General features: G+C 48.2%; 1 protein-coding gene across 1 annotated transcript; it reads right to left on the bottom strand.

The window, feature by feature from the left end:
- Positions 1 to 499: 499 nt before the first annotated feature.
- LOC127927549 (focal adhesion kinase 1-like) lies at positions 500 to 27,411 on the bottom strand. Its single transcript, XM_052514079.1, has 3 exons — positions 26,336 to 27,411; positions 7,063 to 7,271; positions 500 to 670 (listed from the first exon to the last, which is right to left on the bottom strand). Exons 1-3 carry the CDS (start codon positions 26,409 to 26,411, stop codon positions 500 to 502), a joined length of 456 nt encoding a protein of 151 aa, XP_052370039.1. The 5' UTR covers positions 26,412 to 27,411.
- Between the last annotated feature and the right edge of the window lie 405 nt (positions 27,412 to 27,816).

Here is a 27,816-nt window from a genome sequence, read left to right as displayed (position 1 = left end):
CTGAATCCATTAAAACAACCAAATTAGTTCCCATACTTTCTCTTCCAAAAGACAGGCCTAGGAAATCTGCCATTTTAGCTAGTGAGCACTAGTTAGACGGTTTAATCACAGTCAAGCGTTTCAAGGGGCAAGGCTGTAGCCCGGATGTCTTACTCACATAATTGAGTTATGAATGAAGTTATGCAAAGCTCATAAGGTGCTGTACATGTGCTTATAATGCATTATGATGATGGTATTCATAGGAAGTGTTTGAATATTTATATTAAAGCAGAATTACATGGAGCCAATATGCATAAAGGTGGCAGCGTCAGAGCAGTGTAGATATGCCTTTATACAGTATTTCAACGTGTCTATGTAGCCTGCTCCCAGATCAGTTTGTGCTGTCTTGCCAAAGCAACAATGACAATAGGAGTTGGTCAAACAGCACACACGGACAGAACTGGGACCAGGGATCAGCAGTGTAAATATAGCTTCATACAGTATGTCTCTGTCCTAGTTCTTACCTCCACTCGTCCTGAGGGTGGAGCAGCTCGTACCTCTCCCTGACGCGGGACACCCCCATGTCGGGGTGCAGCCAGTGGATGTTCCCTGAGCGCAGGTGGCTGAGACGCAGGCCCAGACAGGAAACACACTTCACCTTGTGGATGTCTGCTATCTTCTGGATGACACCCTGTCAGGAGACACACGTGTAGACACACACTTATATAGAGTCACTCTGAAATTAATTTCAGTCAATGTCAATGAACAGACGTGTAGACAGTATACACACTGAGGTTAGAGGAGGAATCACTCAGAGATGAGATTCAAATCAACAACACGTCAGTCATAATCCCTAAAAGATCAGTATGGCTGTGTTCCAAATGGCACCCTATTCCCTTTGCGGACAAAGAGTTTGATTGACAGTAATTGACAGTAATGAACTGTCCTACAGATTGTAGTTTGTGATTCAGAGGGCAGGAGATATAGATAAATGAAAAGCAGTCATAGTGACATATTGGTAGTGTGACAGACAGCAGTGGGGAGGGCATTCCTTGGCCCATCCATCCCTGTAGTCCAGGAGAACCATCTATTCACCCATCCATCCCTGTAGTCCAGGAGTGACCATCTATTCACCCATCCATCCCTGTAGTCCAGGAGAACCATCTATTCACCCATCCATCCCTGTAGTCCAGGTCCAGTGACATCTATTCACCCATCCATCCCTGTAGTCCAGGAGAACCATCTATTCACCCCATCCATCCCTGTACCCATCCATCCCTGAGTCCAGAACCATCTATTCACCCATCCATCCCTGTAGTCCAGGAGAACCACCTATTCACCCATCCATCCCTGTAGTCCAGGGGTGACATCTATTCACCCATCCATCCCTGTAGTCCAGGAGAACCATCTATTCACCCATCCATCCCTGTAGTCCAGGAGAACCATCTATTCACCCATCCATCCCTGTAGTCCAGGAGAACCATCTATTCACCCATCCATCCCTGTAGTCCAGGAGAACCATCTATTCACCCATCCATCCCTGTAGTCCAGGAGAACCATCTATTCACCCATCCATCCCTGTAGTCCAGGGGTGACATCTATTCACCCATCCATCCCTGTAGTCCAGGAGAACCATCTATTCACCCATCCATCCCTGTAGTCCAGGAGAACCATCTATTCACCCATCCATCCCTGTAGTCCATCCATCCCATCCCTGTAGTCCAGGAGAACCATCTATTCACCCATCCATCCCTGTAGTCCAGGAGAACCATCTATTCACCCATCCATCCCTGTAGTCCAGGAGAACCATCTATTCACCCATCCATCCCTGTAGTCCAGGAGAACCATCTATTCACCCATCCATCCCTGTAGTCCAGGAGAACCATCTATTCACCCATCCATCCCTGTAGTCCAGGAGAACCATCTATTCACCCATCCATCCCTGTAGTCCAGGAGAACCATCTATTCACCCATCCATCCCTGTAACCATCTATTCACCCATCCATCCCTGTAGTCCAGGAGACCATCTATTCACCCATCCATCCCTGTAGTCCAGGAGAACCATCTATTCACCCATCCATCCCTGTAGTCCAGGAGAACCATCTATTCACCCATCCATCCCTGTAGTCCAGGAGAACCATCTATTCACCCATCCATCCCTGTATTCACCCATCCATCCCTGTAGTCCAGGAGAACCATCTCCATCCCTCCAGGAGAACCATCTATCCATCCATCCCTGTAGTCCAGGAGAACCATCTATTCACCCATCCATCCCTGTAGTCCAGGAGAACCATCTATTCACCCATCCATCCCTGTAGTCCAGGAGAACCATCTATTCACCCATCCATCCCTGTAGTCCAGGAGAACCATCTATTCACCACCATCCATCCCTGTAGTCCAGGAGAACCATCTATCACCCATCCATCCCTGTAGTCCAGGAGAACCATCTATTCACCCATCCATCCCTGTAGTCCAGGAGAACCATCTATTCACCCATCCATCCCTGTAGTCCAGGAGAACCATCTATTCACCCATCCATCCCTGTAGTCCAGGAGAACCATCTATTCACCCATCCATCCCTGTAGTCCAGGAGAACCATCTATTCACCCATCCATCCCTGTAGTCCAGGAGAACCATCTATTCACCCATCCATCCCTGTAGTCCAGGAGAACCACCTATTCACCCATCCATCCATCCAGGAGAACCATGTAGTCCAGGAGAACCATCTATTCACCCATCCATCCCTGTAGTCCAGGGGTGACCATGAGAACCAGTCCAGGAGAACCATCTATTCACCCATCCATCCCTGTAGTCCAGGAGAACCACCTATTCACCCATCCATCCCTGTAGTCCAGGAGAACCATCTATTCACCCATCCATCCCTGTAGTCCAGGAGAACCATCTATTCACCCATCCATCCCTGTAGTCCAGGAGAACCATCTATTCACGCATCCATCCCTGTAGTCCAGGAGAACCATCTATTCACCCATCCATCCCTGTAGTCCAGGAGAACCATCTATTCACCCATCCATCCCTGTAGTCCAGGAGAACCATCTATTCACCCATCCATCCCTGTAGTCCAGGGGTGACATCTATTCACCCATCCATCCCTGTAGTCCAGGAGAACCATCTATTCACCCATCCATCCCTGTAGTCCAGGAGAACCATCTATTCACCCATCCATCCCTGTAGTCCAGGAGAACCATCTATTCACCCATCCATCCCTGTAGTCCAGGAGAACCATCTATTCACCCATCCATCCCTGTAGTCCAGGAGAACCATCTATTCACCCATCCATCCCTGTAGTCCAGGAGAACCATCTATTCACCCATCCATCCCTGTAGTCCAGGAGAACCACCTATTCACCCATCCATCCATCCCTATAGTCCAGGAGAACCATCTATTCACCCATCCATCCCTGTAGTCAAGGGGTGACATCTATTCACCCATCCATCCCTGTAGTCCAGGAGAACCATCTATTCACCCATCCATCCCTGTAGTCCAGGAGAACCATCTATTCACCCATCCATCCCTGTAGTCCAGGAGAACCACCTATTCACCCATCCATCCATCCCTATAGTCCAGGAGAACCATCTATTCACCCATCCATCCCTGTAGTCCAGGGGTGACTTGAGGACTCCAGGGGAACCATCTATTCACCCATCCATCCCTGTAGTCCAGGAGAACCACCTATTCACCCATCCATCCCTGTCATCCAGGAGAACCATCTATTCACCCATCCATCCTTGTAGTCCAGGGGTGACTTGAGGACTCCAGGGGAACCATCTATTCACCCATCCATCCCTGTAGTCCAGGAGAACCATCTATTCACCCATCCATCCCTGTCATCCAGGAGAACCATCTATTCACCCATCCATCCTTGTAGTCCAGGGGTGACTTGAGGACTCCAGGGGAACCATCTATTCACCCATCCATCCCTGTAGTCCAGGAGAACCATCTATTCACCCATCCATCCCTGTAGTCCAGGAGAACCACCTATTCACCCATCCATCCCTATAGTCCAGGAGAACCATCTATTCACCCATCCATCCTTGTAGTCCAGGGGTGACTTGAGGACTCCAGGGGAACCATCTATTCACCCATCCATCCCTGTAGTCCAGGAGAACCATCTATTCACCCATCCATCCCTGTAGTCCAGGGGTGACATGAGGACTCCAGGAGAACCATCTATCTATAACAGTAGATAGAATAGAAAGAACAGCTTGGCAGAGTTACACTGAATGATAGATCGTCCTCTCTCTCTCTTCCAGGAAGAGATTGTCATTGTGTGCAGAAGCAAGGGAAGAGGAATGGGGCGGGTTAAATAATCCATCATTGAAATGCCACTATGGGGCTTATGACACAATCTGAGAAGTGACACCCCTGCTTGGTTAAAATGATTAACGAGACGACCTCCCCATCTCTTTCAGGGATGACATGTTCCATCACATCCCTCAACATCATCTGGCATCACTACTTCAGGTATTGAAGTTAGAGGCCATTGAAGCATAAATTAGAAGCAGTCTACTTTGAAATGAAGCGCTTTGCCATTCCAGAGCCAGACACCTAACAGAAGAGATGTGGTAGCAAAGCCTTTTGGAATCTTTTCCAAGAAACACCTGTTTAATCACCTGTTTAACTAGCTATTCTTTTCACCTCCTAAACTCTCTGTCTTGTTTCATCTGAATAGAAGTCATTATTAAACCTAACGGGGATGGAAGACACTAAATGTAGAAATGTCAACCTCATAAATACCCGGGTTGTGTCCAGTAGGGAGAAAACGTTTTGAAACACTTTAAAATTGTGATGTAGTCCGAGGTACTAAGTGAATTTGTCTAATAAGAAAACTTGTTTTCATTTTCTGTTACAAAACATTGTAGCTACAGTGGGACCTACTGAACGGCAGGTAGCCTAGCGGTTAAGAGCATTGGGCCAGTAACCAAAAGGTTGCTGGTTCGAATCCCTGAGCCGGCTGGTTGAAACATCTGCCGATGTGCCCTTGAGCAAGGCACTTAACCTGAATTGCTCCTGGAAGTCGCTCTGGATAAGAGTGTCTGGTAAATGACTAAAATGTAAATGTTAAATGAACATCGCCCAGGTGACAGGGGGAGTTCTACAGTGAGATGCTCAAGGAAGGAACATCGCCCAGGTGACCGGGGGAGTTCTACAGTGAGACGCTCAAGGAAGGAACATCGCCCAGGTGACAGGGGGAGTTCTACAGTGAGACGCTCAAGGAAGGAACATCGCCCAGGTGACAGGGGGAGTTCTACAGTGAGACGCTCAAGGAAGGAACATCGCCCAGGTGACAGGGGGAGTTCTACAGTGAGACGCTCAAGGAAGGAACATCGCCCAGGTGATAGGGGGAGTTCTACAGTGAGACGCTCAAGGAAGGAACATCGCCCAGGTAATAGGGGGAGTTCTACAGTGAGACGCTCAAGTCCCAAATGACTGTCTACATATGACACATTTCCATACAGTGTTTTAGCAAAAAGGCCCAAAATGCTCTGTTTCCATCTAAAGGCGCTAGCATGCCTCAGTTCAGCTGGTGGCTAGCCTGAAGTCGTCTAGGCGAACTGAATGAGTGTCCTCGCATACTCCCTTAAAAAACCTTTGCTTGAAAAACTAGAAAAAATACACAATAGTACTGTTTGTCCATTTAGAGAAGCCGTAGCCAGAGTACACATCAGCAAAATAGTCAGAATTAATCTAAGATCACTCAAGAAATCTGTCATTCAAATGGACGTTTATGCGGAGGAGATCTTGGTTGAGCAATTTTACATCTAACTAAGACGTTTGGTGCAGTATTTCTCAATTTAAAAAATTGCATAAAAGCAGGTCGTCTTTCATTGAATGACAACAAAGTCTTTATTGAACAATGCCTAATGTTGACCAATCAATTCAATTTCAATTCAATTCAAGGGCTTTATTGGCATGAGAAACATGTGTTAACTTTGCCAAAGCAAGTGAGGTAGATTATATATAAAGTGAATATATAAAGTGAAATAAACAATAACCAACAAAGTCTTTATTGAACAATATCTACTGTTGACCAATCACCAACAAAGGGGCCTAGACTTCAGCTACTGACTTTGGCTTGCCTCAAGAAAGATGTGTGCCTGAACAGCCGGGTAAACCCTTATCGAAATCCAAAACGAACTAAACGGCACAAAATGGCATCATAATATATTCACTAACTCTTCCTAACTGTTTTGGCTGGAAACCATTTGGAAGCCTTAAGCAGGCCGGCACCCGTGTCCCACTGGGCCATGGCTCCGGTGGACTTGCTCTCACCTGGGGCCAAAGCCAGGCCACTGGTACTTTTCAGCTGGCATTTACATAACATTGGCAAACTGTGGACTTTAACACCTTCTCACAAAGCACCTTCTCACAAGTCCTCAATGTCAGCCCTAGCTATGGAAACACAATTTCCCTAGTATAACATTAGGGTGTATTTTTTTATTTGACCTTTATTTAACTAGGCAAGTCAGTTAAGAACAAATTCTTATTTTCAATGACGGCCTAGGAACAGTGGGTTAACTGCCTGTTCAGGGGCAGAACTAGTGTAACACGGATGTTAAAGTTGAAAAGCAGCAATAGTGCACTTCTTTTGACCAGTGACTATAGGGCTGTATAGGGAACAGGGAGCCATTTGGGACACTCAGGGTGTTGATAGGTAACTGTCTGTCTGTCTAGTAGGTAGAGTAGATAGGTAATTGTCTGTCTGTCTGTCTGTCTAGTTGGTAGAGTTGATAGGTAATTGTCTGTCTAGTTGGTAGAGTTGATAGGTAACTGTCTGTCTAGTTGGTAGAGTTGATAGGTAACTGTCTGTCTAGTTGGTAGAGTTGATAGGTAACTGTCTGTCTAGTTGGTAGAGTTGATAGGTAATTGTCTGTCTAGTTGGTAGAGTTGATAGGTAACTGTCTGTCTAGTTGGTAGAGTTGATAGGTAACTGTCTGTCTGTATGGACAGTATGTGTCCCTACTGTACGAATGATAGGGAGAGACTATACAGACAGTAACCTAAAGAAGCATAGTTGCTGTAACTGTGGTAAACTGTGTTTACCCAATCAGCTGCTCAGCTCACCCTGATGTCAGTGGCGTCTCCGTGGCGGATGTGGCTGGCCCAGGTGGATGGTTCACTGTTGCTCTCCAAGTAGTGGTGGATCTTGAGCACGCGGTCCATGGTCCCCGGCTTCGACACCCCACCGCCCAACCCAGCATGGTGGTTCAGGTTGGGGTCCAGGTACGCTGACGCCATGCTTCCTTTGGTGGGGGCTAGCTGTCTGTCATATTCTGAAGGTAGAGAGACAGAGGGGAGAGAGAGAGAGAGAGAGAGAGAGAGAGAGAGAGAGAGAGAGAGAGAGAGAGAGAGAGAGAGAGAGAGATGCAAAGAGAGAGAGAGCAAAGAGAGAGAGAGAGAGAGAGAGAGAGAGAGGAGAGAGAGAGAGAGAGAGAGAGAGAGAGAGAGAGAGAGAGAGAGAGAGAGAGAGAGAGAGAGAGAGAGAGAGAGGAGGGATGCAAAGAGAGAGATAGGGGAGGGAGAGGTAGACAGAGAGAGCGAGAGATAGGGGAAGTAGAGAGAGAAAGAGAGAGAGAGAGAGAGGAGGGATGCAAAGAGAGAGAGAGAGGAGGTAAAGAGAGAGTGAGAGAGAGAGAGAGAGAGAGAGAGAGAGAGAGAGAGAGAGAGAGAGAGAGAGGAGAGAGAGGTAGAGAGAGAGAGAGAGAGAGAGAGGAGATAGAGGAGGTAGAGAGAGAGAGAGAGAGAGAGAGAGAGGGAGAGAGATAGAGGAGATAGAGGAGGTAGAGAGATAGAGGAGGTAGAGAGAGAGGAGGCTTCAGGTGAATTCCCACTAGACGACTGTGTAACTTTCTCACCATTATAACTTAATCTGTAATCAGTAACAAAAGTGGACTGGAGAGAATAGAACAGACAAACGGACGGCTGGACAGACTGACAGATAACAGTGAGGTCTGCAGGTTGAAGTGGTCTGAGCTGGGCTTGCAGACTGACAGATAACAGTGAGGTCTGCAGGTTGAAGTGGTCTGAGCTGGGCTTGCTACAGTAGGCTGGACAGACTGACAGATAACAGTGAGGTCTGCAGGTTGAAGTGGTCTGAGCTGGGCTTGCTACAGTAGGCTGGACAGACTGACAGATAACAGTGAGGTCTGCAGGTTGAAGTGGTCTGAGCTGGGCTTGCTACAGTAGGCTGGACAGACTGACAGATAACAGTGAGGTCTGCAGGTTGAAGTGGTCTGAGCTGGGCTTGCTACAGTAGGCTGGACAGACTGACAGATAACAGTGAGGTCTGCAGGTTGAAGTGGTCTGAGCTGGGCTTGCTACAGTAGGCTGGACAGACTGACAGATAACAGTGAGGTCTGCAGGTTGAAGTGGTCTGAGCTGGGCTTGCTACAGTAGGCTGGCCAGACAGCTGGGTGGCTTTGGAGAGTGAGCAGGGAGCAGCACTGTCAGAAGCACTGCCAGCATTACAACAACCCTCCTCACGAACCACAAACTGGGGCCATTATACAGAAGCTGTTTGGATTGGGGTAGAAACGGTCAGGGGTGAAATTTGGTGTGTGTGTGTGTGTGTGTGTGTGTGTGTGTGTGTGTGTGTGTGTGTGTGTGTGTGTGTGTGTGTGTGTGTGTGTGTGTGTGTGTGTGTGTGTGTGTGTGTGTGTGTGTGTGTGTGTGTGTGTGTGTGTGTGTGTGTGTGTGTGTGTGTGTGTGTGTGTGTGTGTGTGTGTGTGTGTGTGTGTGTGTGTGTGTGTGTGTGGTAATAGGTACAGCCAAGACAGTACCGCTGTGCTTGTTAAAACATGGCTTTTCTAGTGTTTTGGAAAGACTGACCCAGAGCAGCTCAGTGACATTCCTCAGCCTTCCTGACTGTATCTGCTGTTGGTAACATCACTAGAATAGAGCACCACAGGAAAACCTGCCCTTAACACCAAAACACACACATTCTCAGATGGCGACCTCTTCGATGTTACTTTCTGGTAACCCAGGCAGAACACATGTATGAAGACAGAGGTAAATATCCTAACTCTTGACAATCAGTCAGACAACATTGAAGCAATGGAGATCAGTACAGACACAACTGGTCCATTTGAGCCCACGACTGGTCAACTTCCTTTCAGAGTTGTTCATTAATAAACTCCTGTCAAACTCAATTCAAACACTAATATTCTGATCTAACACCAGCACAGCAACAACAGCCCAATCAGTCAGTCCTCCTACCTTTACTGATGAAGGGCCAGCAGGTACACTCCACTGTAGAGTTCCGTAGTGACAACATTAGTGCTATAGCAACAGCACACTAGGTTACCCAGTAGAATATGTCCACTAGGTTACACAGTAGAGTCTGTCCACGAGGTTACACAGTAGAGTATGTCCACGAGGTTACCCAGTAGAGTATGTCCACGAGGTTACAGTAGAGTATGTCCACGAGGTTACACAGTAGAGTATGTCCACGAGGTTACACAGTAGAGTATGTCTACGAGGTTACCCAGTAGAATATGTCCACTAGGTTACACAGTAGAGAATGTCCACTAGGTTACACAGTAGAGTATGTCCACGAGGTTACACAGTAGAGTATGTCTACGAGGTTACCCAGTAGAATATGTCCACTAGGTTACACAGTAGAGAATCGACAGGTCCATGGGAATTCTTCTTGGTTTCTTCCAGGCACAAACACACTTCTTCTTACCCACACATTCCTCTCTCTCTCTCTCTCTCTCTCTCTCTCTCTCTCTCTCTCTCTCTCTCTCTCTCTCTCTCTCTCCCATACACACACATACAAAGTGAACAACACATTCACGTCTTTCCTGTCCAGTCACGTCACATCCTGGTTATCACAATGCGTCCTGTCCGCTCAGGAGCCACAGTGAGTCATCACTCCTGTCTCCTCACACGGCACAGAGCTCTTCCTGGCTGAGAAGAGGAGAAGCCTGTGCTGTGATCAACATGTCACTGCTGTTTCATGGTAGAGCTCTTCCTGGACTGAACTGAGGGGGGCGAGGCCAGAGTCCTCTCTGCAACACAACATAGCTCCTCTCTCTTCCTGAGCTGAGGGGAAGGCGAGGCAAGCCCAGAAGCCTGTCTATATTCACAACAGAGTCCTCCAGCTCCACAACACAACACAGTCCTGTGAATAATGTGAATGCTGTGAACACAGTCAGGCTGCTAGCCTAACTCCACCGTGGCTGCTGTTACCCAGGCAAGACAGAATGGAGTTCAGTTCCACAGGAAGAGAGAGGCAGGCTGTGATTGGCTTGGTGACAGACGGAGTTGAGTAAACAAGGCGTGCTTAGTGGGAGCCCAGCCAACATGGTAGATTGGATGACAGGAGGGCCGGCCTGGGAGGAGTCAACATGGTTGATAGGAGGATAGGAGGGCCGGCCTGGGAGGAGTCAACATGGTTGATAGGAGGATAGGAGGGCCGGCCTGGGAGGAGTCAACATGGTTGATAGGAGGATAAGAGGGCCGGCCTGGGAGGACAACAACATGGTTGATAGGAGGGCCGGCCTGGGAGGAGTCAACATGGTTGATAGGAGGACAGTAGGGCCGGCCTTGGAGGAGGAGTCAACAACATGGTTGATAGGAGGGCCGGCCTGGGAGGAGTCAACATGGTTGATAGGAGGATAGGAGGGCCGGCCTGGGAGGACAACAACATGGTTGATAGGAGGGCCGGCCTGGGAGGAGTCAACATGGTTGATAGGAGGATAGGAGGGCCGGCCTGGGAGGACAACAACATGGTTGATAGGAGGGCCGGCCTGGGAGGACAACAACATGGTTGATAGGAGGGCCGGCCTGGGAGGACAACAACATGGTTGATAGGAGGACAGTAGGGCCGGCCTGGGAGGACAACAACATGGTTGATAGGAGGATAGGAGGGCCGGCCTGGGAGGACAACATGGTTGATAGGAGGATAGGAGGGCAACACAAACCTTTTGTGAATGTGAGGAAAGATTGTCAATTATACTGACAAGATAGTCAAGCGACCGCTCTAACAATGGAATTTTTATTTATGAATATATATATATATAAAGATATTTTTTTCTTCTAACAATGGAAATACATGTCCTCAAAGACAGATCAATGACCAGATCAGGTAGGACCATTTAGATGGAAGATACACATGTGAACAATAGGGCATAGAGATCGATAGAGGACTCATCTTTGTATCTGTGCCATTAAAATGTCTGTGACAGCCTCAATGGTGCTGCCCATACTATCTCCATTTTAAAGTAGTACATTTTCTTATTTTTCATTGGCTGATTTCTCCCAACTCATAGGAATCCCCACCCAGTCAGTAGTCTGTCAGTCGTCAGTCAGTAGTCAGTCAGTAGTCAGCCAGTCAGTCAGTAGTCTGTCAGTCGTCAGTCAGTAGTCAGTCAGTAGTCAGCCAGTCAGTAGTCAGTCAGTCAGCCAGTCAGTAGTCAGCCAGTCAGGAGTCAGCCAGTCAGTCAGTAGTCAGTCAGTCAGTAGTCTGTCAGTTGTCGGTCAGTAGTCAGTCAGTCAGTCAGTCGCCAGTCAGTCAGTCAGTAGTCAGTCAGTCAGTAGTCAGTCAGTCAGTAGTCAGTCAGTAGTCAGTCAGTCAGTCAGTCAGTCAGTCAGTAGTCAGTCAGTCAGTCAGTAGTCAGTCAGTTAGTAGTTTGTCAGTAGTCAGCCAGTCAGTCAGTAGTCAGTCAGTTAGTAGTCAGTCAGTAGTCCGCCAGTCAGTCAGTAGTCAGCCAGTCAGCCAGTAGTCAGTCAGTCAGTCCTCAGCCAGTCAGTCAGTAGTCAGCCAGTCAGTAGTCAGTTAGTCAGTCAGTAGTCAGTCAGTCAGTAGTCAGTCAGTCAGTCAGTAGTCAGCCAGTCAGTAGTCAGTCAGTCGTCAGTCAGTCAGTAGTCAGCCAGTCAGTCAGTAGTCAGTCAGTTAGTAGTCAGTCAGTAGTCCGCCAGTCAGTCAGTAGTCAGCCAGTCAGCCAGTAGTCAGTCAGTCGTCCGTCAGTCAGTCAGTCGTCAGCCAGTCAGTAAGACAGTAGTCAGCCAGTAAGTCAGTAGTCAGTCAGTAGTCCACCAGTCAGTCAGTAGTCAGCCAGCCAGTCAGCCAGTCGGTCAGTAGTCAGCCAGTCAGTCGCCAGTCAGTCAGTAGTCAGTCAGTAGTCAGTCAGTCAGTAGTCAGTCAGTCAGTAGTCAGTAGTCAGTCAGTCAGTCGCCAGTCAGTAGTCAGTTAGTCAGTCAGTAGTCAGTCAGTCAGTAGTCAGTCAGTCAGTAGTCAGCCAGGCAGCAGAGCAGGCACAAGGACAGTGATGAGGGGGAAGTATAGCCTAGCCTATCTGCTGACTCTGCTAGTTTACGGATTGACCTACAGTCACCTCTAACTGAGATACTCTCTCCCGCACGCACACACACGCACGCACACACGCACGCACACAACCAAGAATCCTTTCATAGAAGACAAAGTTATACCTGCCGGGAAACGTTTATGAGATCAGCCGACTTGACAAAATGCCTCATCATACTGACAAAGCTCCTTGAGTGAACCTACTGTATGGAAGAATGACAAATGTCTTCATGTTAAACATCTTTAAGGTTTAACACTCTTAAATAGACCTACTAAATAAACCTTTTGTCAACATTATCAGGAACTTTCTAGCATGTATGTCTACTGACTGCCTCAGCCAATCCCCCTACTATAGTTTCTGAAAGACCTGTTACCAGGTTAGGCTAATCATTATAGGACACAGACGGACACACACATCCCTTGTAGTGACTGAGAGGCTGGAGGGCCAGTAGACTAGGAGATGAGAGAGATGGTTAACAGGGGTGATACAGGAGAGGACAGAGATTTAATGTTGTCCCCACAGACTCCCCAAATAACACTCATCTGATTGTAAGACTGACATATATGGCTCAATTACTGTACATGAACTTGATACAACTCACTCTGGGTTATCCCATGAATAATATCAGCCTGATAATAACAGGCTGCTAATAGGATAATAGGATAATAAGAGTCTAGTTGTTATCCCTCAGGGTTAAACATGACAACGTTGTTTCCTCGTTATTTCAACTCAATCCAACATCAATCAAAATACTTGTTTATTCGATGTTGACATCAGGTCATTGCCGTGGGATGTTTAGTTATCAAATTAATTCTTCATTTCCTTGTAGTATGGACAAAGCTTGGTATATAAGCTTAGATAATATAATCAATAGAGTAGCCCACTGTCTGTCTAGCTCGTGGGAGTATTGACCTCATTACTCTGGTTGTACTGTAGTCTCATCCTAAAGAGATTGTGTAACAGTGTCTCGTGGCTCAGAGGGATTGACTGTGGGACTGCAGTCTTCTCTCTAGGTTAGTTATTGACAGTAGTCTGAGCCCACATTGGCCAGAGCAACGCTGCTATAACAACACGTGTCAATTCCAATGAAAGTCAAACAGCACTTCATCAGCACTACTGAGCAACCATACATTTCTGTTCCACTGTTTCGCTGCGGTGAAGAAAAACATGGCCTTTTTCCCAACTCACAGAGGGCCCATTCAGCAGCTAGGCCAGGCTATCTCCAGGGAGGGCCCATTCAGCAGCCAGGCCAGGCTATCTCCAGGGAGGGCCCATTCAGCAGCTAGGCCAGGCTATCTCCAGGGAGGGCCCATTCAGCAGCCAGGCCAGGCTATCTCCAGGGAGGGCCCATTCAGCAGCCAGGCTATCTCCAGGGAGGGCCCAATCAGCAGCAGCTAGGCCAGGCTATCTCCAGGGAGGGCCCATTCAGCAGCCAGGCCAGGCTATCTCCAGGGAGGGCCCAATCAGCAGCTAGGCCAGGCTATCTCCAGGGAGGGCCCATTCAGCAGCTAGGCCAGGCTATCTCCAGGGAGGGCCCATTCAGCAGCTAGGCCAGGCTATCTCCAGGGAGGGCCCATTCAGCAGCTAGGCCAGGCTATCTCCAGGGAGGGCCCATTCAGCAGCTAGGCCAGGCTATCTCCAGGGCCCATTCAGCAGGGCCCATTCAGCAGCTAGGCCAGGCTATCTCCAGGGAGGGCCCATTCAGCAGCTAGGCCAGGCTATCTCCAGGGAGGGCCCATTCAGCAGCTAGGCCAGGCTATCTCCAGGGGGAGGGCCCATTCAGCAGCTAGGCCAGGCTATCTCCAGGGAGGGCCCATTCAGCAGCTAGGCCAGGCTATCTCCAGGGAGGGCCCATTCAGCAGCTAGGCCAGGCTATCTCCAGGGAGGGCCCATTCAGCAGCTAGGCCAGGCTATCTCCAGGGAGGGCCCATTCAGCAGCCAGGCCAGGCTATCTCCAGGGAGGGCCCATTCAGCAGCTAGGCCAGGCTATCTCCAGGGAGGGCCCATTCAGCAGCTAGGCCAGGCTATCTCCAGGGAGGGCCCATTCAGCAGCTAGGCCAGGCTATCTCCAGGGAGGGCCCATTCAGCAGCTAGGCCAGGCTATCTCCAGGGAGGGCCCATTCAGCAGCTAGGCCAGGCTATCTCCAGGGAGGGCCCATTCAGCAGCTAGGCCAGGCTATCTCCAGGGAGGGCCCATTCAGCAGCTAGGCCAGGCTATCTCCAGGGAGGGCCCATTCAGCAGCTAGGCCAGGCTATCTCCAGGGAGGGCCCATTCAGCAGCTAGGCCAGGCTATCTCCAGGGAGGGCCCATTCAGCAGCTAGGCCAGGCTATCTCCAGGGAGGGCCCATTCAGCAGCCAGGCCAGGCTATCTCCAGGGAGGGCCCATTCAGCAGCTAGGCCAGGCTATCTCCAGGGAGGGCCCATTCAGCAGCCAGGCCAGGCTATCTCCAGGGAGGGCCCATTCAGCAGCTAGGCCAGGCTATCTCCAGGGAGGGCCCATTCAGCAGCTAGGCCAGGCTATCTCCAGGGAGGGCCCATTCAGCAGCTAGGCCAGGCTATCTCCAGGGAGGGCCCATTCAGCAGCTAGGCCAGGCTATCTCCAGGGAGGGCCCATTCAGCAGCCAGGCCAGGCTATCTCCAGGGAGGGCCCATTCAGCAGCCAGGCCAGGCTATCTCCAGGGAGGGCCCATTCAGCAGCTAGGCCAGGCTATCTCCAGGGAGGGCCCATTCAGCAGCTAGGCCAGGCTATCTCCAGGGAGGGCCCATTCAGCAGCTAGGCCAGGCTATCTCCAGGGAGGGCCCATTCAGCAGCCAGGCCAGGCTATCTCCAGGGAGGGCCCATTCAGCAGCCAGGCCAGGCTATCTCTCCAGGGAGGGCCCATTCAGCAGCTAGGCCAGGCTATCTCCAGGGAGGGCCCATTCAGCAGCTAGGCCAGGCTATCTCCAGGGAGGGCCCATTCAGCAGCTAGGCCAGGCTATCTCCAGGGAGGGCCCATTCAGCAGCTAGGCCAGGCTATCTCCAGGGAGGGCCCATTCAGCAGCTAGGCCAGGCTATCTCCAGGGAGGGCCCATTCAGCAGCTATCTCCAGGGAGGGCCCATTCAGGCCAGGCTATCTCCAGGGAGGGCCCATTCAGCAGCTAGGCCAGGCTATCTCCAGGGAGGGCCCATTCAGCAGCTAGGCCAGGCTATCTCCAGGGAGGGCCCATTCAGCAGCTAGGCCAGGCTATCTCCAGGGAGGGCCCATTCAGCAGCTAGGCCAGGCTATCTCCAGGGAGGGCCCATTCAGCAGCTAGGCCAGGCTATCTCTATCTCAGGGAGGGCCCATTCAGCAGCTAGGCCAGGCTATCTCCAGATGTAACGCCCATTCAGCACTGTGAACAATAATGAAAACAAAGTCAAATTCAGCTAGGAGGGCCCATTCAGCTACTAAAGGCTATGCAAAGGAAATAGGAACTAGATTTGGAGGCATGCAGCTGAGAACATTTTCTATCTCCAGGGAGGAAGTGTTCAATTCAGCAGCAAGCATGGCTGCTCCAGGGAAGGCAGAGGGACAACCTGCAACTGCACCTGTACAGGCTATCTCCAGGGCCCATTCAGCAGCTAGGCGGCATTCACGCAGCCAGGCCAGGCTATCTCACGGGCCCAGGGCCCATTCAGCAGCTAGGCCAGGCTATCTAGGGAGGGCCCATTCAGCGCTAGGCCAGGCTATCTCCAGGGAGGGCCCATTCAGCAGCCAGGCCAGGCTTCTCCAGGCTATCTCCAGGGAGGCCAGCATTCAGCAGCTACGCCAGGCGATGTACGCACGCACTGTGAACGCACGAACAATAATGAAAACAAAAGTCAAATACTAAAGTATGCACAAAATAGGAACGCACGAGAACTACTGCACGCATGTGCAGAACATTTTCACTGAGAGGAAGCACGCACATTCACACATGCACGCACGCACAGGCACGCACGCACGCACACACACACACACACACACACGCGCACACACACACGCACGCACGCACACACGCACGCACGCACACACACACGTCAATATTTCTAAGAAGGTAATGAATGCATGGTCTCAAAACCTTGGTTAGAGAACATAGACATGTAGAACAGGACTGTTAATTCTAGTCCTGAAGAGAAAGGACCTCACCCAACTGCTTGCTGTGCAGACGATGGATTCATTTCATTGGTCTACTCTCACTAGGGGGAATCAGGTCTGGTATCCACTCCTGTCTGAACATATAGACTATTTGATTTATTCCTTATTTTACCAGGTAAGTTGACTGAGAACACATTTTCAAACACAGCAACAACCTGGGGAGTAGTTACAGGGATGAATGAGCCAATTGGAAGCTGGGGATGATTAGGTGGCCATGATGGTATGAGGGCCAGATGGGGAATTTATCCAGGACACCGGGGTTAAGACACATACTCATACAATAAGTGCCATGGGATCTTTAGTGACCACAGAGAGTCAGGACTAGGATTGCACATTTTGGGGAATATTCAGAGGTGGAAACTTTCCATGGGAATTAATGGGACTATATGGGAATTCATGGGGATGAACGGAAATATATGCAAATTAATATGAATTCCATATAACTGTAAATGTTTTTTGCATTGGATATATTTACCATATCATATGGAGACAGAAACATAAACCTTTAACCTTATCATAAGTACACATACTGTAATTGTAAATGATTAAATCCTTCCAATAGAAATACTAGTTACCAATTGAACTGTAATTAAATGAGTTGACTCTTCACATGGGATGATTTCACTGAACAACAAAAGAAAGGGAATATCTAATGGTCCCCAATGATCCATCGCATCTCACAATCTGTAAATGATAGTCTAGAAACTAAAGCTTTGGTTGTCTTCCTCTCAGGCTTCCATGTCTTCTCTCTAGACCTCCTCAATGTCCACCTCTTGAACATCAGACTCTGAGGCCTCATGTTCACTGTCCCTTTCCAACCTTGTTGAGGATGGCTCGTTGTCAGACTCAAAAAGCCTCAAATTTGCCTGGATGGCCACCAATTTTTCAACCCTTGTATTTGTCAGCCTGTTGTGTGCTTTGGTGTGTGTGTTCCCTACCAAGAACCAGATGCGCTCTGAGACAGCTGATGTTGGTGTGATTTGGAGGATGATGGAGGCAACAGGGGAAAGAGTCTCAGATCCACATAGTCCCTTCCACCAGGTGGCTGATGAGATATGTTGGCATGACTGCCATATTGTATCTCCATCCCAAAGCCCTTGCACTTCGCCAGACTGCCCTCATTCAGGCCAAGGTGGCGAGACACAGTAGTGATGACACCATAGGCCTTGTTGATCTCTGCACCAGACAGGATGCTCTTGCCATCTCATATTTCTTCTCTTACATCTGCAAGCAGAGTCTGAACATGAGACAGGATGGCAATGTCTCCCTCAATCCGTGCAATGGCTACTGCTATAGGTTTCAGGAGTTTCAGGCTGCTTTACCACTCTCTCCCAAAATCCCGGAGGATCCTCTTGATGGGGCTGTCCATATCGGCAGACTGTGATATGGCCATTTCTTGGAGAGACTCCTTTCCCTCCAGGAAACTGTAAAACATGATGACAACACCACCCCAACGGGTGCTGCTGGGCAGCTTCAATGTGGTGCACTTATTCTTCTCACTTTGCTTGGTGAGGTAGATTGCTGCTATAACTTGATGACCCTTCACATACCTAACCATTTCCTTGGCTCTCTTCTGCCTTCAGCTCATCTGCAATGTAGAGACCGGTGTGTCTGTGCTCTTGTAGAATACTGGTTTAGGGGTGGAGATGATGTAGTTAATTATTTCTTGCCCATGAACATTTGACCACCCATCAGAGATGATTGCAATACAGTCAGCTTTCTCTATGATTTGCTTGACCTTCACTTGAACTCTGCATCTAGAAACTAAGTAGATAAAGCATGTCTGGTTGGAGGGGTGTATGCTGGGCCAAGAACATTCAGAAATCTCTTCCAATACACATTGCCTGTGAGCATCAGAGGTGAACCAGTTGCATACAGCTCGAACAAGACATTCATCAGCATTTCTCTGACTACGTTTCTCCATTGAGTCAAAAACATTCTGATTCTAGGAGGACTGTGAGCGGTTGATATCGATAAGGTGTCTGATTCATCATTTCCACCTCGAATAGAAGTAGAGGGACTTTTGTCAGAGGTTGCTTGTTGTGAGCGCAGAGGGAACTTTTTGCACTTCGTCGTGTATGGATCTGTTGTGGCGGTATGCAAATTGGGAGTGGGTCTGGGTGTCTGGAAAGATGGAGTTAATGTGGGCCATAACCTTCCTCTCAAAGCACTTCATTATTAAAGAAGTAAGTGCTACAGGGCGGTAGTCATTGTGGCGTGAAGCCTAAGAGTTCTTGGGAACAGGAATGATGGCGGTCAGTTTAAAATATGTGGGGGATGACAGACTAGGACAAGGAGAGGGTGTAAGCGCCATGATAAAAGCATTTTCTATTGAACTGCCATTGTCCTCAATGTACAGCTGCTGAAACTCCAGTGGCCGCCCCACTGCTTAGAGGGGGGTTGAGAACGGAGCAGAAGACACATTTCCGTTGTTCGCTGTAACACATGGACAATAATATATACGATAATAATACTACTACTACTAATAATAATAATAATAATAATATGGACAATAAAGTTATATTCCAGGTTGAGGTCTAGCCTTTTGCGTCATGCTCCTTGTTTGGACTACAAGGCCCTGTAGCGACACAGTAGCCTATATTTCCCCCTACAGACGCCATCTACCCTCCATAGTTCCCCAGGTGGTCTCTGTAAGCTGTGGCACTAGAGGGAGGGAGATGACGGAGAGACAGCCTGGTGCGTGGGGCTGCCACAGGCAGGGGTGACCTACAGGGGGCCTGGTGCGTGATGGAGGCACCGGATGGACCGGGCTGTGGGGGAGCACTGGAGCTCTGGTGCGCAGCCTTGGCACCACTCCTCCAGGCTGGGTGACCACTTTAGCCCGGACTCTCCAGAGTGCAGGCACAGGTTGAACCGGGCTTTGGGTGAGCACTGGAGATCTGGTGCATACCACTTGCACCTCTCCCTTAGGCTCAATACCCACATTCGCCCGGCATGGGCGGAGCGCAGGCTTAGGACGCACTGCACCCTCCCAGCGCCCCGGAGACACTGCATGCAGCACCGGCGCAGGATACCCTGGGCCGAAACGGCGTACCGGAGACCAAACACGCTGGGCCGGCACAATACGCCCTGGCTGGATGTCTACTCTCGCATGGCACTTGCGGCGACACCGTGCGCTTGAACGCATAACTCGGTGCCTGACCAGTACTGCGCTTCCTCCGGTAAGCACGAGGTGTGGGCTCAGGTCTCCAACCTGACTCCGACACTCCCCGTGTGCCCCCACCCAAAAATGTTTTAGGGCTGCCTCTCGTGCCTGCCGTGCTGCAACCTTGTATCGCCGCCGCTCAGCTCTCGCTGCCTCCCGGTTCTTCCTTGGGGTGGCGATATTCCCCAGCCTGTGGGTCCCTTACCATCTAAAATCTCCTCCCATGTTCATGAGTCCAGAGAACGCTGTTTATCGATACCACGCTGCTTGGTCCTTGGTTGGTGGGTGTTTCTGTAACGGTTTTCGTTGGTGGAAGAAGGTGAGGACCAAAGCGCAGCGTGGTGAGTGTTCATGATTATTTAATAGAACAGAACACTGAATGACAAAAACAACAAGAGACCGAAATGAAAACGAAACAGTTCTGCCAGGTGGACAGACACTAAACAGAAATTAAACACCCACAACCAAAATGGGGAAACCAGGCTACCTAAGTATGATTCTCAATCAGAGACAACGAACGACACCTGCCTCTGATTGAGAACCATACTAGGCCAAATACATAGAAATATAAAAAGAACATAGACTACCTACCCCAACTCACGCCCTGAACAACCTAACACAAAGACATAAAAAGGAACTAAGGTCAGAACGTGACAGTGTCCTTTAATGCTGTTGCATCTCACATGTTTCATTGACCACAACATTCCTCCAGCTGAAAACTAAGCCTTATCTTTTAATGGCTTTGAAATCTCTTGCTTTGACCAAGAAATGTTAACAAAATACCACAGATCAGTGTGACTGATTGGGGGTGGGGTGGGGTGTGTGTGTGTGTGTGTGTGTGTGTGTGTGTGTGTGTGTGTGTGTGTGTGTGTGTGTGTGTGTGTGTGTGTGTGTGTGTGTGTGTGTGTGTGTGTGTGTGTGTGTGTGTGTGTGTGTGTGTGTGTGTGTGTGTGTGTGTGTGTGTGTGTGTGTGTGTGTGTGTGTGTGTGTGTGTGTGGACAAGTGAGTCACAGTACAACATCTGATTTGATCCATTTGGCCCCAACGGCATTACCATGAACCAAGGGCTCAAACAAAACCCCTCCTTTTACAGTACAGTAGAACTGATCACATCATGTCCAGTACATGGAGCACCATACCTTCACCATCACCATCCTTTACTGTGGAGTTAGTGCTCAGGGTACAACACCTGCTGCCTCTGCAGCATGTATGGTCACGTCCCAAACAGCACCCTATTCCCTACATACTGAACCTATGAGCCCTGGTCAAAAGTACTGCACTCTATAGGGAATAGGGTGACAATTAGAACGCATCCAGTATCTATCCTATAGCCTGTGGGGACTGAAGCGGATTCCCACTGACTCTCTCCCTCAGTCCCACGGCTCTGCTCTACACTCCTACCTTCTCATTACGACCTGCTACTGCTGGAGCTACTTCCTCCCTGGATTACGACCTGCTACTGCTGGAGCTACTTCCTCCCTGGATTACGACCTGCTACTGCTGGAGCTACTTCCTCCCTGGATTACGACCTGCTACTGCTGGAGCTACTTCCTCCCTGGATTACGACCTGCTACTGCTGGAGCTACTTCCTCCCTGGATTACGTCCTGCTACTGCTGGAGCTACTTCCTCCCTGGATTACGACCTGCTACTGCTGGAGCTACTTCCTCCCTGGATTACGACCTGCTACTGCTGGAGCTACTTCCTCCCTGGATTACGACCTGCTACTGCTGGAGCTACTTCCTCCCTGGATTACGACCTGCTACTGCTGGAGCTACTTCCTCCCTGGATTACGACCTGCTACTGCTGGAGCTACTTCCTCCCTGGATTAAAGCTTCCTTTCCTCTCATCCTCTGCCTACTGTACCAGCTCACACTATCCAGCCCCCCCAAAAAACTACATCAAGGCTTTGCCTGGGTTTAATATATTCTGCGTTTACACTAACCCTGGAGGATGCAGTTAGAAGGAGAGCCAGAGCCTCTAAATAGATGAAGACAGAAGGGAAGACTTCCCCAGTGTTATTCTGTTCTGGCTTTTCTAAAGCACCCGGACTCATGATAGATACTGGTATCCAGGGAGAGAGTAAAGCACCAGGACTCATGATAGATACTGGTATCCAGGGAGAGAGTAAAGCACCAGGACTCATGATAGATACTGGTATCCAGGGAGAGAGTAAAGCACCAGGACTCATGATAGATACTGGTATCCAGGGAGAGAGTAAAGCACCAGGACTCATGATAGATACTGGTATCCAGGGAGAGAGTAAAGCAACAGGACTCATGATAGATACTGGTATCCAGGGAGAGAGTAAAGCACCAGGACTCATGATAGATACTGGTATCCAGGGAGAGAGTAAAGCACCAGGACTCATGATAGATACTGGTATCCAGGGAGAGAGTAAAGCACCAGGACTCATGATAGATACTGGTATCCAGGGAGAGAGTAAAGCACCAGGACTCATGATAGATACTGGTATCCAGGGAGAGAGTAAAGCACCAGGACTCATGATAGATACTGGTATCCAGGGAGAGAGTAAAGCACCCGGACTCATGATAGATACTGGTATCCAGGGAGAGAGTAAAGCACCAGGACTCATGATAGATACTGGTATCCAGGGAGAGAGTAAAGCACCAGGACTCATGATAGATACTGGTATCCAGGGAGAGAGTAAAGCACCAGGACTCATGATAGATACTGGTATCCAGGGAGAGTAAAGCACCAGGACTCATGTAAAGCACCCGGACTCATGATAGATACTGGTATCCAGGGAGAGAGTAAAGCACCAGGACTCATGATAGATACTGGTATGCAGGGAGAGAGTAAAGCACCCGGACTCATGATAGATACTGGTATCCAGGGAGAGAGTAAAGCACCAGGACTCATGATAGATACTGGTATCCAGGGAGAGAGTAAAGCACCAGGACTCATGATAGATACTGGTATCCAGGGAGAGAGTAAAGCACCAGGACTCATGATAGATACTGGTATCCAGGGAGAGAGTAAAGCACCAGGACTCATGATAGATACTGGTATCCAGGGAGAGAGTAAAGCACCCGGACTCATGATAGATACTGGTATCCAGGGAGAGAGTAAAGCAGCTGCCACCGCTGCTGTTTCTGTTTCTGCTGCTGGTTCTGTTTCTACTGCTGCTAGTTCTGTTTCTACTGCTGCTAGTTCTGTTTCTACTGCTGCTAGTTCTGTTTCTGTTTCTACTAGTTCTGTTTCTACTGCTACTAGTTCTGTTTCTACTGCTGCTAGTTCTGTTTCTACTGCTGCTAGTTCTGTTTCTACTGCTGCTAGTTCTGTTTCTGTTTCTACTAGTTCTGTTTCTACTGCTACTAGTTCTGTTTCTACTGCTACTAGTTCTGTTTCTACTGCTGCTAGTTCTGTTTCTACTGCTGCTAGTTCTGTTTCTGTTTCTACTAGTTCTGTTTCTACTGCTGCTAGTTCTGTTTCTACTGCTACTAGTTCTGTTTCTGTTTCTACTAGTTCTGTTTCTACTGCTACTAGTTCTGTTTCTGTTTCTACTAGTTCTGTTTCTACTGCTACTAGTTCTGATTCTGTTTCTACTGCTACTAGATCTGTTTCTGTTTCTACTAGTTCTGTTTCTGCTAGTTCTGTTTCTACTGCTACGTGTTCTGTTTCTACTAGTTCTGTTTCAACTGATTCTGCTTCTAGTTCTGTTTCTACTGCTACTAGTTCTGATTCTGTTTCTACTGCTACTAGTTCTGTTTCTGTTTCTACTAGTTCTGTTTCTACTGCTACTAGTTCTGATTCTGTTTCTACTGCTACTAGATTTGTTTCTGTTTCTACTAGTTCTGTTTCTACTAGTTCTGTTTCTACTGCTACTTGTTCTGTTTCTACTAGTTCTGTTTCAACTGATTCTGCTTCTAGTTCTGTTTCTACTGCTACTAGTTCTATATCTACTGCTACTAGTTCTGTTTCTACTGCTGCTAGTTCTGTTTCTACTGCTACTAGTTCTATATCTACTGCTACTAGTTCTGTTCTGTTTCTACTAGTTATGTTTCTACTGCTACTAGTTCTGTTCTGTTTCTACTAGTTATGTTTCTACTGCTACTGCTGCTAGTTCTGTTTCTACTGCTACTAGATATGTTTCTGTTTCTACTAGTTCTGTTTCTACTGCTACTAGTTCTGTTTATGTTGCTACTGCTGCTAGTTCTGTTTCTACTGCTACTAGATATGTTTCTGTTTCTACTAGTTCTGTTTCTACTGCTACTTGTTCTGTTTCTACTAGTTCTGTTTCAACTGATTCTGCTTCTAGTTCTGTTTCTACTGCTACTAGTTCTATATCTACTGCTACTAGTTCTGTTTCTACTGCTGCTAGTTCTGTTTCTACTGCTGCTAGTTCTGTTTCTACTGCTACTAGTTCTATATCTACTGCTACTAGTTCTGTTCTGTTTCTACTAGTTATGTTTCTACTGCTACTAGTTCTATATCTACTGCTACTAGTTCTGTTCTGTTTCTACTGCTACTAGTTCTATATCTACTGCTACTAGTTCTGTTCTGTTTCTACTAGTTCTGTTTCAACTGATTCTGCTTCTAGTTCTGTTTCTACTGCTACTAGTTCTATATCTACTGCTACTAGTTCTGTTTCTACTGCTGCTAGTTCTGTTTCTACTGCTACTAGTTCTATATCTACTGCTACTAGTTCTGTTCTGTTTCTACTAGTTATGTTTCTACTGCTACTAGTTCTGTTCTGTTTCTACTAGTTATGTTTCTACTGCTACTGCTGCTAGTTCTGTTTCTACTGCTACTAGATATGTTTCTGTTTCTACTAGTTCTGTTTCTACTGCTACTAGTTCTGTTTCTACTACTACTAGTTCCGTTTCTACTATTACTAGTTCTGTTTCTACTACTACTAGTTCTGTTTCTACTACTACTAGTTCTGTTTCTACTACTACTAGTTCCGTTTCTACTACTACTAGTTCCGTTTCTACTACTACTAGTTCTGTTTCTACTACTACTAGTTCCGTTTCTACTACTACTAGTTCTGTTTCTACTACTACTAGTTCTGTTTCTACTACTACTAGTTCTGTTTCTACTAGTTCTGTTTCTACTGCTGATAGTTCTGTTTCTACTACTACTAGTTCTGTTTCTACTAGTTCCGTTTCTACTACTACTAGTTCCGTTTCTACTATTACTACTTCTGTTTCTACTACTACTAGTTCCGTTTCTACTACTACTAGTTCCGTTTCTACTATTACTAGTTCTGTTTCTACTCCTGATAGTTCTGTTTCTATTATACTACTACTAGTTCTGTTTCTACTACTACTAGTTCCGTTTCTACTACTACTAGTTCTGTTTCTACTACTACTAGTTCCGTTTCTACTACTACTAGTTCTGTTTCTACTACTACTAGTTCTGTTTCTACTAGTTCTGTTTCTACTGCTGATAGTTCTGTTTCTACTACTACTAGTTCTGTTCTACTGCTACTAGTTCTGTTTCTACTGCTACTAGTTATGAATCTGTTTCTACTGCTACTAGTTCTGTTTCTACTATACTACTACTAGTTCTGTTTCTACTAGTTCTGTTCTACTGCTACTAGTTCTGTTTCTACTATACTACTACTAGTTCTGTTTCTACTAGTTCTGTTCTACTGCTACTAGTTCTGTTTCTACTACTACTAGTTCTGAATCTGTTTCTACTGCTGATAGTTCTGTTTCTACTACTACTAGTTCTGTTCTACTAGTTCTGAATCTGTTTCTACTACTACTTGTTCTGAATCTGTTTCTACTACTACTAGTTCTGCTGCTACTGCTGTGCAGTTCCTGGGCAGTTCTCGCTCTACCTGGCCTAGTTCTTCAACAGCTATCCCCTCTCCTCACAATAACACTAATCACAGCCCTGCCCGACACTTAATCAGTTCAAGACTAATGGGAATTCACCCCTCTGCTCCGTAATATGTTCAGGGGACAGACAGACAGCAGTCCTCCTGTAAGTCAGTGCTCAGCAGTAGTCAGCGTTTCCCAGCTCCGGTTCTCCAGTACCCCCACCAGCACACATTTCTGTTGTAACCCGGGACAAACATACCTCATTCAACTCCTTTAGGGTCTGATGATTAGTTGAAACCGGTGTGCTTGTCCAGGGCTACAATAAAAACGAGGACTGGAGTTGGGAAACCCTGTGTTAGATGCTGTACAAATTACTTTCACAGCCATGGATAACTTAATATCCACCATGGCTTGGTTTGTTGTGGTGATCAGATGACAGAAGAATACCTTTGTCTCTATGGCAACCTACGGTACAGTGCTACTGTACACATTGGGGCATTGCCATTCAGTGCACCTGACGTCTTGGCATGTTATAGTAGGAGAGGCAGCAATAATACCTGCATAAAGCAGGGCATGGCAAATCACAATCATCTCTAACTATAGCAGAGTTCTGGGAATTAGCATTCAGTCAGTGTAGCCTTAAATCACAATCATCTCTAACTATAGCAGAGTTCTGGGAATTAGCATTCAGTCAGTGTAGCCTTAAATCACAATCATCTCTAACTATAGCAGAGTTCTGGGAATTAGCATTCAGTCAGTGTAGCCTTAAATCACATTCATATTCATCACACATCCAAACACAGCCATCATCAACAGAAAGACCTCTAAAGAACACTGAGATGAACACTGGTTAAAAGGCTCTACCTAGAAGCACCTAGTGTGCATAACATATCTGCTGTGTGTACACAGTACATACTTGGGAGTGGAGGGTGTTGAGCATAAACACAGGCGCCCCGGGCCCAGCATAGGGGGATGCAGCCACTCCTCTCCATGATGGCCGCAGCAGCGCCTGCCTTTCTATCCCACCACCAGACCCTGCAGCCTGAACCAGCCCCAGGCTCCCTGACCCTGTCCCCTTCCACAACCGCATAGAGGCCAGGCCAGGCTGCTGCTTCTTCCTCTGCCCCCGAGGACCCCGGCACAGCCCCTCTCCGCTCCTCACAGCCCCTACCGCTGCCCCCCTCGGACCCGTTCACACAGCCCTGCCTCAGGGGAGAGAACTGTGGGGTGAGGAGAAGACGTCAAGGGAGCAACTCAGTGAAATCCTCAAGAGGTTTTAATCCTAACATCCACCTTGCCTGACAGACAGGCTGTTTCCGGGTCAGAGGTGTTTGGTGTCACTCCAAGAGGGAGTGAGAGAGACACAGAGAGAGAGAGAAAGAGAGAGACAGAGACAGAGACAGAGATAGAGAGAGAGAGAGAGAGAGAGAGAGAGAGAGAGAGAGAGAGAGAGAGAGAGAGAGAGAGAGAGACAGACAGACAGACAGACAGAGACAGAGAAACAGAAGATCAATATGGGACAGGTCTGTGTTGTCAGCTCCTTATCTTCCGATTCCTCTTCAGATCCCCTCAGCGTTGGCTTCCAGCCTCTAAATAAATCCCTCTGCGTGCCTCTGCACAGCCTTGTAAATTAATCAAGCCCGGGAGGCAGCTGACTTGGAAAACAGTGTAGTAGAAGACACAGAGGAGGCAAAAAACCAAAACAATCCTTCATTTAATTCATCACTACAACCGTCTGTCTACTCCGATGTGACAGCCTTGTAATCCAGGACAAGCTGCTGCCGCTGCTGCTGCTGCTGTTAAACCCTGCTGCCGAGTCGGCTGTGTCAGGAGGGAGTGTGAGCTGGGTTTGTGTGTGACTCAGAGAGAGAGAGAGAGGTAGAGGTAGGGAGAAAGTGAGGGAGGCGGGAGGCAGGGTGGGAGGAAGGGAGGAGAGAGAGGGAACCTCATTTAGGGAACTACACTCAGCTCTTCTCCTGTTTACAAAATGGACAGCGGCTCTTACATCCAGGGTCATGACTAGCGTTCAGTTCATTAGCAAACAATATCTCTTCTTCCTCCTCCTCTTTCGCCTTCTTACAACAAGGTCTGCCCCTATGCCTCTGGCTATCAATCAAAACATGTCCCTCCCTCTCTCCTTTCCTCCCTTCTTCCTCTCCTCCTCTCTCCTTTCCTCCCTTTTTCCTCTCCTCCTCTCTCCTTTCCTCCCATCTTCCTCTCCTCCTCTCTCCTTTCCTCCCTTCTTCCTCTCTCCTTTCCTCCCTTCTTCCTCTCCTCCTCTCTCCTTTCCTCCCTTCTTCCTCTCCTCCTCTCTCCTTTCCTCCCTTCATCCTCTCCTCCTCTCTCCTTTCCTCCCTTCTTCCTCTCCTCCTCTCTCATTTCCTCCCTTCTTCCTCT

Source organism: Oncorhynchus keta, unplaced genomic scaffold, assembly GCF_023373465.1.
Source record: "Oncorhynchus keta strain PuntledgeMale-10-30-2019 unplaced genomic scaffold, Oket_V2 Un_scaffold_1526_pilon_pilon, whole genome shotgun sequence".
NCBI lineage: Eukaryota > Metazoa > Chordata > Actinopteri > Salmoniformes > Salmonidae > Oncorhynchus > Oncorhynchus keta.
Note: the sequence above shows the minus strand (reverse complement) of the source record. Positions and strands in the feature narration are given on the sequence as shown.